At 42.2% G+C, this 14,702-nt stretch overlaps 1 protein-coding gene across 8 annotated transcripts in view; it reads left to right on the top strand.

Moving 5' to 3' along the window:
• Positions 1–14,702, top strand: part of LOC118387534 (regulator of G-protein signaling 3-like) — a 217,559-nt gene that overhangs the window by 131,941 nt on the left and 70,916 nt on the right. The window contains exon 1 of one of the 8 annotated variants that reach the window (XM_052459852.1): positions 42–343. The exons of 6 other annotated variants lie outside the window; for them this stretch is intronic. In XM_052459852.1, the coding sequence (XP_052315812.1) occupies positions 266–343 (78 nt within the window). In that variant the 5' untranslated portion in view covers positions 42–265. Of the gene's footprint in view, positions 1–41; positions 344–6,740; positions 6,905–14,702 lie in introns of those variants that run through there. One more of the 8 variants, XM_035775983.2, reaches the window with a different exon arrangement.

Raw genomic sequence — 14,702 nt, 5'->3', positions numbered from 1 at the left:
AGTGTTGCACGTTGGCAAACACATAAGAACCACACGGTGAGAGAGGCAGGACTGCACAACATTCAGACAGAAATAGAGAGAGAGATATAAACAGAGAAAACAGGGAACATAGAGACAGTGAGAGACAAAGAGAAGGATAGACAGAAGAGAGAGAAACAAATCACTACAGCATTTTTCACACCTGGATTTTCTGTCCTCTTTCGCTACTATCCTGTGTGTGTGTGTGTGTGTGTGTGTGTGTGTGTGTGTGTGTGTGTGTGTGTGTATGCTCTTGCACTCCGCACTGGCAGAACTCGTACATATTCACACACACACTCGGAACATCCAGATGCCTGTCTCTAAGGTACTGTATACACTCTTTGTGCTTCCTATTTGTCAGGTCAGGTACCATACACCTGCAGGTCTGTGTTTTGGTAGTGTTAGCAGAGATTAAAGTTATGGTGTGTGTGTGTAGTGTTCCAGAATGTCTCTGCATTATATTATTTTTGCATGTTTCAGCTGCTGACGTATTCCTAACACTTTTCTAATGCTTTATTGACACTTCTGGTTCTCCTTTAGGATTACCTTTGGATTACCTTTGGATTACCTTTTTAGTTACAGTATATAAAGTATTTGATGCTATGTTTCAATGCTATGTCACAATGTAATCATTTTACTTGGCTTCACTGCTGGTTGGCTATCAAATTCCTCTTCTCATTATAGGATGTTTTACATTTTTATGGTACCAAATTTATTTAACATAATATCTGCACACAATTTTTGTGGACCAAATATAACATTTCTCTCTCTTTGAAAGGAAGGTAACTGCCCACTATTTAGTAGTGGAATGGAATTTATATACGTGCCAATGTATGTGATTGAGTCACTGCTGAAGGTGCTGTCAACTGCAGCAGAGGTGTAGTACAGTAGTTGGTTAGCTTATCCCCACTACACAGAGCAGCTGGTCAGGAAAAGCACAGCAGGTGAATGTGAATGAGAGAAATAGACTGTTCTCCATAGTGTCAAATTGAGAAATGTTATCTGTGTGTGAGACAGAAAGAGTTCAATAGTGTTTGTTTGTGGTCTGTGTTTGTGAGAGAGAGAGAAATAGAAAAGGAGGGAAAGAGATAGATGTGTGTGTGTGTGTGTGTGTGTGTGTGTGTGTGTGTGTGTGTGTGTGTGTGTGTGTGTGTGTGTGTGTGTGTGTGTGTGTGTGTGTGTGTGTGTGTGTGTGTGTGTGTGTGTGTGTGTGTGTGTGTGTGTGTGTGTGTGCTTGTGTATGTGTACATTTTTTACACTGTATTTTTATGAGGAATTGTTATGATTCCCAGGGGCCAGTTTTTCAGAAGTTATCTATAAAATTAGATTAAATGTTAGGATTCAACATTAGGGATTTGGTCATCCAATTTCACCTTCAATCAGGATTAAATTGTGTTTTTGTGTTTTTCAAAACTCAAAGGTAGTGATTATGAAAGTTTTGATACGGAAAGTCTGGAATATCTTCATCTCACCGGAAAGGTGGTACCTTTAGGTATCTTTATTCATGTAGTTTACTCATCTCTGTTTGCCGTTTACATTGTAGAAGTAGTACCACAACTTGTCCAGTAGATGGCAAGGTGTAGGCCTGTTCAAAGCACTACATTTTACATTTTAGTCATTTAGCAGAAACTTAGCAAACATAGATATTGCCTGTCCCTGCTCAAATTTGATTAAAATGTTTTCTCAGTGACCAAGAGCACTGTGGGCTTTGAGCACAGTGAGGGAAGAAAGATTATTAGTGAAGCGTTAGTTAATGCATTCGAGGATTCCAGAATACCGCACACCACAGGCCAGGGTTATTCAAGTCTACCTGATAATTCATTGCACCCACCTGGCATCCCAGGTCTGAAGCAGTCCCTGATTAGAGGGGAATAATTTAAAAAGCAGTGGAATTGGCTTCAAACACTACTGCACAGACACAGGCAGACACCGACACACATGCAGGCACACAGTTATAGAAGCACACAATGCCCCCCACACAGACAATTTCGTTGGTCCCACTCACTGTCACAGTCAGGTTACTTTGGAGCCTCTCCTGCCTCAGTGTGCTCTGTCATCTGAAGCTGTTAAGACGAAAAGCACCTGAGATAAGACAAGAGAGAGGAGGCAGAGGGAGCAGATGTTCCATAAAACACAGCCAAGCACACTGAGCAGTGAATAAACTTAAGGGGTTATACGATCAACTGTTGGGATCGGCTTTTATTCAGTTGTTTGCTATTATACTGTACACAGACATGCTCTTTATTAAGTTCTATTGTACATCTGCTAGCTGCATGTTGTTCTCTGTTTGGTGCCCTGTTTCTGGTCTCATGACTTGTCTCATGGGGAAGAAAGAGAGAGAGAGCGAGACAGAGAGGGAGAGAGCGAGGGAGAGGGAGATGGGGAGAGAGAGAGAGAGAGAGAGAGAGAGAGAGAGAGAGAGAGAGAGAGAGAGAGAGAGAGAGAGAGAGAGAGAGAGAGAGAGAGAGAGAGAGTGAGGAGCGAGAGAGTGAGGGAGAGGGAGAGGGAGATGGGGGAGAGAGAGAGAGAGAGAGAGAGAGAGAGAGAGAGAGAGAGAGAGAGAGAGAGAGAGAGAGAGAGAGAGAGAGAGAGAACAGAAACCAGAAAGCTCTATGTAATTGAAGAATCCATAGACTCTAACCACTTCTGGGAAATTTGGAACATACTAAATAAACATTAAACACAAACTGTCTATCCAAGATGACCCTATAACAAGGAAAAAAATGCCAAAATATATACATGATCAAATAAAAATAATAGAATCAGCTATTAAAGACTACCAGAAGAACCCACCCAATTCTCCAATTACATTTGAAAAATATTTTTTCTATTAGTTCTATTTAACTATTAGGTACAGTGCATTTGTAAAGTATTCAGACCCCTTGATTTTTTTCATATTCTGTTACATTACAGCCTTATTCTAAAATGGAATAAATAAAACAATTCTCATCAGTCTACACACAGTACCCCATAATGACAAAGTGAAAATAGGTTTAATTTTATTCAGCACTTTTTGGGGCAAAACAGAGATACCTTATTTACATTAGCATCCAGACACTCAAAATTGAGGTTTCCATTGATCATCCTTGAGATGTTTCTACGACTTGATTGGAGTCCACCTGTGGTAAATTAAATTGATTGGACATGAATTGGAAAGCCACACACCTGTCTATATAAGGTCCCATAGTTGACAGTGCATGTCAGAGCAAAAAACAAGCCATGAGGTTGAAGGAATTGTCCATAGAGCTCCGAGACAGAATTGTTTCGAGGCACAGTTCAGGGGAACCAAAAGATTTCTGCAGCAATGAAGGTCCCCAAGAACAGTGGCCTCCATAATTCTTAAATGGAAGAAGTTAGGAACCAACAAGACTCCCCCTAGAGCTGGCTGCCTGACCAAACGGAGCAATCGGGGAGAAGGGCCTTGGTCAGGGAAGTGAACAAGAACCCAATGGTCACTCTGACAGAGCTCCAGAGTTCCTCTGTGGAGATGGGTGAACCTTCCAAAAGGACAACCATCTCTGCAGCACTCCACCAATCAGACGGAACCCACTCCTCAGTAAAAGGCACATGACAGCCCGCTTGGAGTTTGCTAAAAAGGCACCTAAAGGACTCTCAGCATGGATTTTTCAGTCTGATGAAACCAATATAGAACTCTTTGGCATGAATTCCAAGCATCACGTCAGGAGGAAATCTGGCACCATCCCTAAGGTGGAGCATGGTGCTGAAAATAATCATGCTGTGGGGATGTTTTTCAGCTGCAGGGACTGGGAGACTAGTCAGGATCGAGGGAAAGATGAATGGAGAAAGTACAGAGAGATCCTTGATGAAAACCTGCTTCAAAGCCCTCAGGACCTCAGACTGGGGTTCTACAGATGCAACAGCGACAGCATCCTGACCGGTTGCATCACCGCCTGGAATGGCAACTGCTCGGCATCTGACCGTAAGGCGCTCCAGAGGATAGTGCGTACGGCCCAGTCCATCACTGGTGCGTAGCTGCCATCCAGGACCAATATACTAGGTGGTGTCAGAAGAAGGCCCCCAAAAATGTCAAAGACTCCAGCCACCCAAGTCATAGACTGTTCTCTCTGCTACCGCATGGGAAGCGGTACAGGAGCACCCAGTCTAGGTCCATAAGACTGCTGAACAGTTAATCAAATGGCCATGTGGATTATTTACATTGACCCCCTTTGTTATTACACTGCTGCTACTCCCTGTTTATTATCTATGTATGGTCACTTCACCCCTACCTACAGTGCACATACAAATGACCTCGACTAACCTGTACCCCCGCACATTGACTCTGTACCGTTACCCCCTGTATATAGCTTTGGTATTGTTATTTTATTGTGTTACTTATTATTTCCATTTTTTACTTCAGTTCATTTAGTAAATATTTTCTTAACTATTTATTGAACTGCATTGTTTGTTAAGGGCTTGTAAGTAAGCATTTCACTGTAAGGTCTACACCGGTTGTATTCGGCGCATGTGACAAATGCCATTTGATTTTGATTTGATGTGGTGTACTCCTCAATGCCATCTGATGATTCCCGGGAACATATTCCTTTCTGTGCTAGCAAAACAGTCCTGTAGCTTAGCATTCTGCGTCATCTGAACACTTCTTTACTGACCGAGTCACTTGTGCTTCCTGCTTTAGTGTTTGCTTGTAAGCAGGAATCAGGAGGATAGAATTATGGTCAGATTTGCCAAATGGAGGGCGAGGGAGAGCTTTGTACGCATCTCTGTGTGTGGAGTAAAGGTTGACTAGAGTTTTTTTCCCCTCTGATTGCACATTTAACATGCTGTTAGAAATTTGGTAAAACTGATTTAAATTTCCCTGCATTAAGGTCACTAGGCCACTAGGAGCGCCCCTCAGGATGAGCATTTCCTGTTTGCTTAGGGCCTTATACCGATCATTGAGTGCGGTTTAAGTGCCAGCATTGGTTTGTGGTGGTAAATAGACACTAACGAAAAATACAGATGAAAACTCTCTTGGTAAATAGTGTGGTCTACAGATTATCATTTGATACTCTACCTCAGGCGAGCAAAACCTTGAATCTTCCTTAATATTAGATTTCATGTACCAGCTGTACCATATTTTTACAAATATACACAAACCACCACCCCTTGTCTTACCGGAGGCGGCTGTTCTATCTTGCCGATGCAGCATAAACCACGGCAGCAGTATGTCCCGATGTGACCGTAGCTCGTCTATTTTGTTATCCAATGATTGTACGTTGGCTAATAGGACTGATGGTAGAGGCAGATTACCCACTTGCCGTCGGCTCCTTACAAGGCACCCCGACCTACGTCCTCGATATCTCCATCTCTTTCTCCTGCCAATGACAGGGATGAGGGCCATGTCGGGTGTCTGAAGTAAATCCTTCACGTCCGACTCGTTATTGAAAAATCTTCGTCAACTACGAGGTGAATAATCGCTGTCCTGATATCTAGAAGCTCTTTTCGGTCATAAGAGACAAAATAAGTTACAAATAACACGAAAAAACACACAAAATTGCACAATTGGTTAGGAGGCCATAAAACGGCAGCCATCTCCTCCGGCGCCATTCTATGGTTGTGAGGTCTGGGGTCCGGTCACTAATGAAGAATTCGCAATACCTGCTAATGATCAAAATCCAGAAAGGAGCCTCTAAATTGTGAACCACCGCAAAGGAAGTGATTTTCTAACCTTCTATAAAAAAAATCCATCACCTATAGAGAGATGAAGACCGGCTATGTGCCCACTGCGCTGCACTTCCTAACTTCCTGCCAAATGAATGATCATTCTGGAGACGCATATTTCCCTCAGATTACACAGACCCATAAAGAATTCCAAAACAAATCCAGTTTAGATAAACTCCCATGTCTATTAGGTGAAATGCCACAGTGTGTCATCACAGCAACAATATGTGTGACTTGTTGCAACAAGAAAAGGGCAACCAGTGAAGCACAAACACTATTGTAAACAAACTATATTTAACTGTACATTTATTTTCCCTTTTGCACATTTTACAACACTATACATAGCCAGTAATATAACATTTGAAATATAATTATTTTGAAACTTTTGTCAGTATAATGTTTACTGTTTATTTAGATGAGTTTATTTCACTTATGTTAGTTATCTATTCCACTTGATTTGGCAGTGTAAACATGTTTCCCATGCCAATAAATAACAGAAATGAGAGAGAGAGTGAGTGAGAGAGAGAGGTTTCCTCTGCTTCTCTCTCCCTTAGCCCTGGTATATATTGTTATTCCCATGTCCATGTCTCAGAGACACTGTGTGTGTGTACATCTGCCTAACGCGTGTGTATTGTATTTTTCTGCCTTTCATGGTTAAGTAAAATCAAAGCTACTGTATGTATATGTGTGTGTTAGAAAAGTCGGGGGCGGTAGACTGATGAATGCTAATGGCTCTGTGTGTCCCGTGGGACATGGCAACTGTACACAGCGCCTTGATGTCTTGACCAGGGATGGGCTCGGGGGGGGCTCTAATGGGTGTACACACATACACACACACACACTTCTTCCTCTCCCCAGTCCTCTCTTCCTCTTTCTTTAGCTCCTCCCCCTCCTCCCTCTATCTCTTGTTGTGGTTGCGCTGCTGGATGGGAGACTCCCTACAAATCCCACAGGGTATTCTCTCTCTCTCTCTCTCTCTCTCCCTCTTGCTCTCTCTCTCCTTTGCTCCTTTCAGCTCAGAAACAGAAGCGCAGTTCCTGCACTCCTCTAATTCACACAGCCGTGGAACACAACACACACACACACTCACCCTGACACACACCGCTGGCCATTTGACAGAGAGGAGAGTGGGCCACTTTACCAGGGATGTGAAGGAGGAGTGACTGTCTCTGCTTATTGGACTATAACTGGGGATCTCTCACTACAGGTGAAGTCTATAAGGATATACCATCTCCATTTTCACACCCACCCACACACTTTATAGGTGTCTGTAGTTTTTAATACATAGAGGGAAATACTTCAGTGTATTTCTGAGCTAGCCTAATGTTGAATGCGTGGGGGTTGTTTTTGATCGTTTTTATTGCTGGTGTTCTTTGTTGTAGGAAGATAGGGAGTGGTTTAATTTGCCTTACCAAAGAAGCGAGAGAATGAAATTAAGAAAGATGAGCTGAGAGAAGGCAATGAACTCAGGCTCTTGGACTATCAGTTCAGGGCATCAGGTTTGGATGACCCGCGGTTTATTAACTACTTTTATTTTGTCTTTGTTCTTTCTTTCTTTCTTTCCTTCTTTTTGTCTGTGTCAGAATAAGTTGACTAAAATACAAAAATGATTCTCAGAGTATTTAAATGTGTTCAAATGCAGATAGAGAAATCAGGTTGTGATATGGTATGGCCTTCTCTTTCTCTGTACTGTTATCTGGGAATTCATCTGCTTCGGCTCATCTCTCAAAGAGGATCGTCATCAGCTCACAGCTTCATGAACGTGTAAAGCCATCACAGCTCCGTGTAAAGCCAGAGATCAGGACAAGTGAAAGAGAGAACAGAGAGATCATGGAGAAAGAGAGAACAGAGCAAAGAGAGAGGGAAAAAACAAGGAACACACTAGGGAGAAAAGGTCACTTTTTTTTGCATTGTTAAGATCTCGCTGGCTGGTGTGTGTGTGTGTATGTGCGTGTGTGTGTGTGTGTGTGTGTGTGTGTGTGTGTGTGTGTGTGTGTGTGTGTGTGCGTGTGTGTGTGTGTGTGTGTGTGTGTGTACATTGTGCGCATTAGCAACCAGTGATCACACATCTTCTGTCAACAGTTTTGCAGCATATTGCACAGGAATAGCTAAGAATAGCTGGGAAGTCATGAGGAACGTCTGTCAACACGTTTGTCATGTGTTGCAATGAGGAGAGTATGACGGGGAGTTTACAAGTTTATCTATTGACCAGAGGGAAGCAGGAATATACAGTATATACCGTATATATATATACACACTATTATTCTACAATGTAGAAAACAGGCAAAATAAATTAAAATCCTTAAATGAGTAGGTGAGTCTATACCTTTGACAGGTACTGTATGTCAAAGGTTTGGACACACCTACTCATTCAAGGGTTTGTATTTATTTTGACTATTTTTTGTCTTGTAGAATAATAGTTAAGACTTCAAAACTATGAAATAACACACATTGAATCATGTAGTAACCAAAAAGTGTTAAACAAATTAAAATATATTTTATATTTGAGATTCTTCAAAGTAACCACCCTTTGCCTTGATGACAGCGTTGCACACTCTTGGAATTCTCTCAACAAGCTTCACCTGGAATGCTTTTTCAACAGTCTTGAAGGAGTTCCCACATTCCCAGAGTTAACTTAAGGTAGTAGTTGTGGAATTGTTAGGTTAAATTTACTCGTTGGTTACTACTGCATTGTAGTTGGTTACTACTGCACCACTGCATTTTCGGAACTAGAAGCACAAGCATTTCGCTACACTCGCATTAACATCTGCTAACCATGTGTATGTGACAAATACATTTGATTTGATTTTGACCTCTGCTGCAGAGGATAAGAACATTAGAGTTACCAGCCTCAGAAATTGCAGCCCAAATAATTGCTTCACAGAGTTCAAGTAACAGATATCTCAACATCAACTGTTCAAAGGAGACTGCGTAAATCAGGCCTTCGTGGTCGAATTGCTACAAAGAAACCACTACTAAAGGACATGAATAAGAAGGGACTTGCTTGGGCCAAGAAACACAAGCAATGGACATTAGACCAGTGGAAATCTGTCCTTTGGTCTGAGGAGTCCAAATTTGAGATTTTTGGTTTCAACTGCTGTGTCGTTGTGAGATGCAGAGTAGGTGAACGGATGATCTCTGAATGTGTGGTTCCTACCGTGAAGCATGGAGGAGGAGGTGTGATGGTGCTTTTCTGGTGACACTGTGATTTATTTAGAATTCAAGGCACACTTAACCAGCATTCTGTAGGGATACACCATCCCATCTGGTTTGCGCTTAGTGGGACTATCATATGTTTTTCAACAGGACAATGACCCAACACACCTCCAGGCTGTGTAAGGTCTATTTGACTAAGAAGGAGAGTGATGGAGTGCTGCATCATATTATCTGGCCTCCACAATCACAGCTGATAGAATGCCAAGAGTGTGCAAAACTGTCATCAAGGCAAAGGGTTGCTACTTTGAAGAATCTAAAATCTAATTTTTGATTACCACATGAGTCCATATGTGTTATTTCATAGTTTTGATATCTTTACGATTATTCTACAATGTAGAAAACAGTAAAAAATAAAGAAGAACCCTTGAATGAGTAGTTGTCCAAACTTTTGACTGGTACTATATATGTATACAGTATGTACATATACACAGAAAAACACACTCAGAAAAACACACTCACAATCCATACTTACCAACTTTCAAGATGGGAACAGATAAGTACAGAAACAGACACACATAAGTGGGCACAGCATGCGATAGCAAGAGATAGAGAGCTCAGAAAGAGAGGAGATACACACCCAGATGGGGTGTAAAGGAAATTAGGTCTGTTGTGTGGGACATTATTACATCTGCAGCGTTATCCATCAATCTTACCTCCCCCTCTCTTCTCCTCGCCCCCTCTCCCCTTCTCTCCCAAAACTCCTCCCTTCATCTCCCTCTGTCTCCCCCTGTCCTCTGTCCTCCTCGATCAATATCAATCGACACTCCCTTCTCTCTCTCTCTCTCTTCTCTCTCTCTCTCTCTCTCTCTCTCTCTCTCTCTCTCTCTCTCTCTCTCTCTCTCTTTCTCTCTCTCTCTCTCTCTCTCTCTCTCTCTCTCTCTCTCTCTCTCTCTCTCTCTCTCTCTCTGTGTCTCTCTCTCTGTGTCTCTCTCTCTGTGTCTCTCTCTCTCTCTCTCTCTCTCTGTCTCTCTCTCTCTCTCTCTCTCTCTCTCTCTCTCTCTCTCTCTCTCTCTCTCTCTCTCTCTCTCTCTCTCTCTCTCTCTCTCTCTCTCTCTCTCTCTCTCTCTCTCTCTCTCTTTCTCTCTCTTTCTCCCCTGTCCTCTGTCCTCCTCGTTCAATATCAATCGACACTCCCTTCTTTCTTTCTCTCTCTCTCTCTCTCTCTCTCTCTCTCTCTCTCTCTCTCTCTCTCTCTCTCTCTCTCTCTCTCTCTCTCTTTCTCCCTCTTTCTTTCTTTCATTTCTCTCTCTCTCTCTCTCTCTCTCTCTCTCTCTCTCTCTCTCTCTCTCTCTCTCTCTCTCTCTCTCTCTCTCTCTCTCTCTCTCTCTCTCTTTCTCCCTCTTTCTTTCATTCTGGCTGGTGTCATTGTGTTATGTGTCTGTGGAGAGGAATATCAATGGCCTGTACACACAAACACACACTGCTACTAGAAGAGACTGTCTAGGCAGTGTTGTAGGCTGTGTGTTCCTCACAGTCTGCCTGGCCCTCTGTTTAACGCTGAGGCCACCTGTGAGGCAGACACACAAATACATACACAATATGTCTATCTCTCTGTGAGACACACACATGAATGTACAAGCACATGGACACACACACACACAAATGCTGCAGCGGTCACATGGACTTTGCCCGGGGACGTCACACAGCTAGCCAGTTAGCCCCATAATCACATCACTGACATTCTCCCTCTGACCTTCCGCTGGGATTGATAATGTCTTGGAACATGAACCTTGACCCCCGGAGATGGGCTGTCATATAAAGTGCCCTTTATAATACAGGGACACAGACTGCTGGGGTGCTATTTGTTCGTTACTGTTCCATTTTTCATTACCTCATCCAGGAAGGAGACGAGGAGGAGGTTGTTGGAAAAAAACAGGCCCCTTTTTGAGCATAAATATGAATGAAAATAGACTTGCTTTTAATAAATCTTATACCCGATGCCCCTAGGTCCCCATTGCTATTAAAGTGACTGATATTGTGTGGACCGCTGTGTTTTCCTGTTTACTGCTATAACATCTCCCCCATGTCATATAATGGTGTTATATATGACGTTCTTTACCTTCGCCATTTGCATAGGGGAAGATACCTCAAGGGACAAGCAAATGTAATCAACTAATAATAGAACTGCAGCTACAAGACAGAGTACACACATAGCGAGATAGGAGTAGTAACGAGCATATTGAGAAGAGTTATAAATCTCCTTCGATGTGGCTAAACAACGTTCATTCTATTTATAGCTTAATTAACAGGAGTTGTTTCGTGGGAACACTGACATTTTTCATCCTGTTCTTCTTCGCTCCGACGCCTTATTTTGTCCGCCACGTCGTTCTGTCCATTCCTCTTCTCCATCGTTTTGCTCTTTCGCTTGACTTCAACGGAGGGCCTTGACATGCCTCATCCCTCTGTCCTTTGAGCGAGGGATGGGCGGGGAGGCTGGCCATGCATGTGATGTGGCCACTCAGTAATCCTCCTCTAACCCTTTATCAACCGATAATGGTGTGATAGTGAGCAGTCACTGTAATCCACAAATCCATACTCATAATTGCGTGTCCTGAAGAGCTATTGCTTTAGCTTTGCTTGAAACATATGCACATTTAACCAAATAAGGAGAGATTGCAAGTTTAAAGGCTGGACCTCGAATGACCATCTAATGATGTCAATGAGAGTGGTGCTAAGCAAGCAGATTGGGTTTGGAAGCTAAATGACCACATTTGTTTGCTGGATGTCCTCTGTTCCTGGAATGGTTGATTTGATATTTCACATTAAAGCAATAATGTGTCTGTTTAGTGTGTTTGTGTTAGTATGAGAGGCAGGAGGTAGGGGTGGGGGGTTACCTCCACCGTGCTGCCTAAAGATCCCCACCCTTTGCTCTTTGGGTCACTCCATACACTGTTGTGGTTTGAGGGGCCGATTGGTGTGAGGGCCACGTTTGTGTCTTTGTCGCTGTGTGTAGTAGCACTGTTCACACAGCAGTCCCACAGCAAAGCTAATGTTCCTTAACCTATCACATTTGATGCGGAGCTGTGTGTTTGTGTGTTTGTGTGCGTGTGTGTGTGTGTTTGTGTGTGTTTGTGTGCATGCTTGCGTGTGCATGTGTGGTTTCGAGATGAATCCGCCTCTTAGTGATCTCTCAGAGGGCCACTAATATGCTCTCTAATGCATTCTGCTTCTACGGCAGATGAGACATGAGGACCACATGATAACACAATGGTGTGTTAACCACATACCAGCCCCATTTAGAGGGAGGTGAGGACATGATTTCTATTAACTAGACACAACCCCCTTCAGAGAAAGGTGACTTATGAGAACATTGGGTATATTGACACAACCCTAACATATGATGACATTGGTGTGTTAGCTAAACACACACATACACCTTTCAGAGATTGAGAAAATGAGGACACGGGTGATTTGACACATCATAGCTTAAGAGGACGCACTGTTCTGTTCTATATCATAATTACACTTATGTTGGAGTCATTAAAACTTGTTTTTCAACCACTCCACAAATTTCTTGTTAAAAAACTATAGTTTTGGCAAGTCGGTTAGGACATCTACTTTGTGCATGACACAAGTCATTTTTCCAACAACTGTTTACAGACAGATGATTTCACAATTCCAGTGGGTCAGAAGTTTACATACACTAAGTTGGCTGTGCCTTCAAACAGCTTGGAAAATTCCAGAAAATTATGTCATGGCTTTAGAAGCTTCTGATAGGCTAATTGACATCATTTGAGTCAATTGGAGGTGTACCTGTGGATATATTTCAAGGCCCACCTTCAAACTCAGTGGCTCTTTTCTTGACATCATGGGAAAATCAAAAGAAATCAGCCAAGATCTCAGAAAAATATTGTAGACCTCCACAAGTCTGGTTCATCCTTGGGAACAATTTCCAAACGCCTGAAAATACCACATTCATCTGTACAAACAATAGTACGCAAGTATAAACACCATGGGACCATGCAGCCATCATACCGCTCAGGAAGGAGACGTGTTCTGTCTCCTAGAGATGAAAAAAAGTGCAAATCAATCCCAGAACAACAGCAAAGGACCTTGTGAAGATGCTGGAGGAAACAGGTACAAAAATATCTATATCCACAGTAAAACGAGTCCTATATCAACATAACCTGAAAGGCCGCTCAGCAAGGAAGAAGCCACTGCTCCAAAACCGCCATAAAAAGACAGACTAGGGTTTGCAACTGCACATGGGGACAAAGATCATACTTTTTAGAGAAATGTCCTCTGGTCTGATGAAACAAAAATAGAACTGTTTGGCTATAATGACCATCGTTATCTTTGAAGGGGGAGGCTTGCAAGCCAAAGAACACCATCCCAACTGTGAAGCACGGGGGTGGCAGCATCATGATGTGGGGGTGATTTGCTGCAGGAGGGACTGGTGCACTTCACAAAATAAATGGCATCATGAGAAAGTAAAATTACGTGGATGTACTGAAGCAACATCTCAAGACATCAGTCAGGAAGTTAAAGCTGGGTGGTTGAAAGCTCATCACTAATCTTATCTAACATGACTGGGTGGTTGAAAGCTAATCACTAATCTTATCTAACATGACTGGGTGGTTGAAAGCTAATCACTAATCTTATCTAACATGACTGGGTGGTTGAAGCTAATCACTAATCTTATCTAACATGACTGAGTGGTTGAAGCTCATCACTAATCTTATCTAACATGACTGGGTGGTTGAAACTAATCACTAATCTTATCTAACATGACTGGGTGGTTGAAACTAATCACTAATCTTATCTAACATGACTGGGTGGTTGAAATTAATCTTATCTAACATGACTGGGTGGTTGAAGCTCATCACTAATCGTATCTAACATGACTGGGTGGTTGAAAGCTCATCACTAATCTTATCTAACATGACTGGGTGGTTGAAGCTAATCACTAATCTTATTTAACATGACTGGGTGGTTGAAAGCTCATCACTAATCTTATCTAACATGACTGGGTGGTTGAAAGCTAATCACTAATCTTATCTAACATGACTGGGTGGTTGAAAGCTAATCACTAATCTTATCTAACATGACTGGGTGGTTGAAGCTAATCACTAATCTTATCTAACATGACTGGGTGGTTGAAGCTCATCACTAATCTTATCTAACATGACTGGGTGGTTGAAGCTCATCACTAATCTTATCTAACATGACTGGGTGGTTGAAGCTAATCACTAATCTTATCTAACATGACTGGGTGGTTGAAGCTCATCACTAATCTTATCTAACATGACTGGGTGGTTGAAGCTAATCACTAATCTTATCTAACATGACTGGGTGGTTGAAACTAATCACTAATCTTATCTAACATGACTGGGTGGTTGAAACTAATCACTAATCTTATCTAACATGACTGGGTGGTTGAAACTAATCACTAATCTTATCTAACATGACTGGGTGGTTGAAGCTCATCACTAATCTTATCTAACATGACTGGGTGGTTGAAACTAATCACTAATCTTATCTAACATGACTGGGTGGTTGAAACTAATCACTAATCTTATCTAACATGACTGGGTGGTTGAAATTAATCTTATCTAACATGACTGGGTGGTTGAAAGCTCATCACTAATCTTATCTAACATGACTGGGTGGTTGAAAGCTCATCACTAATCTTATCTAACATGACTGAGTGGTTGAAGCTAATCACTAATCTTATCTAACATGACTGGGTGGTTGAAACTAATCGTATCTAACATGACTGGGTGGTTGAAAGCTCATCACTAATCTTATCTAACATGACTGGGTGGTTGAAACTAATCGTATCTAACATG

The sequence above is a fragment of the Oncorhynchus keta genome, chromosome 13 (assembly GCF_023373465.1).
Source record: "Oncorhynchus keta strain PuntledgeMale-10-30-2019 chromosome 13, Oket_V2, whole genome shotgun sequence".
Lineage (NCBI taxonomy): Eukaryota > Metazoa > Chordata > Actinopteri > Salmoniformes > Salmonidae > Oncorhynchus > Oncorhynchus keta.
Note: the sequence above shows the minus strand (reverse complement) of the source record. Positions and strands in the feature narration are given on the sequence as shown.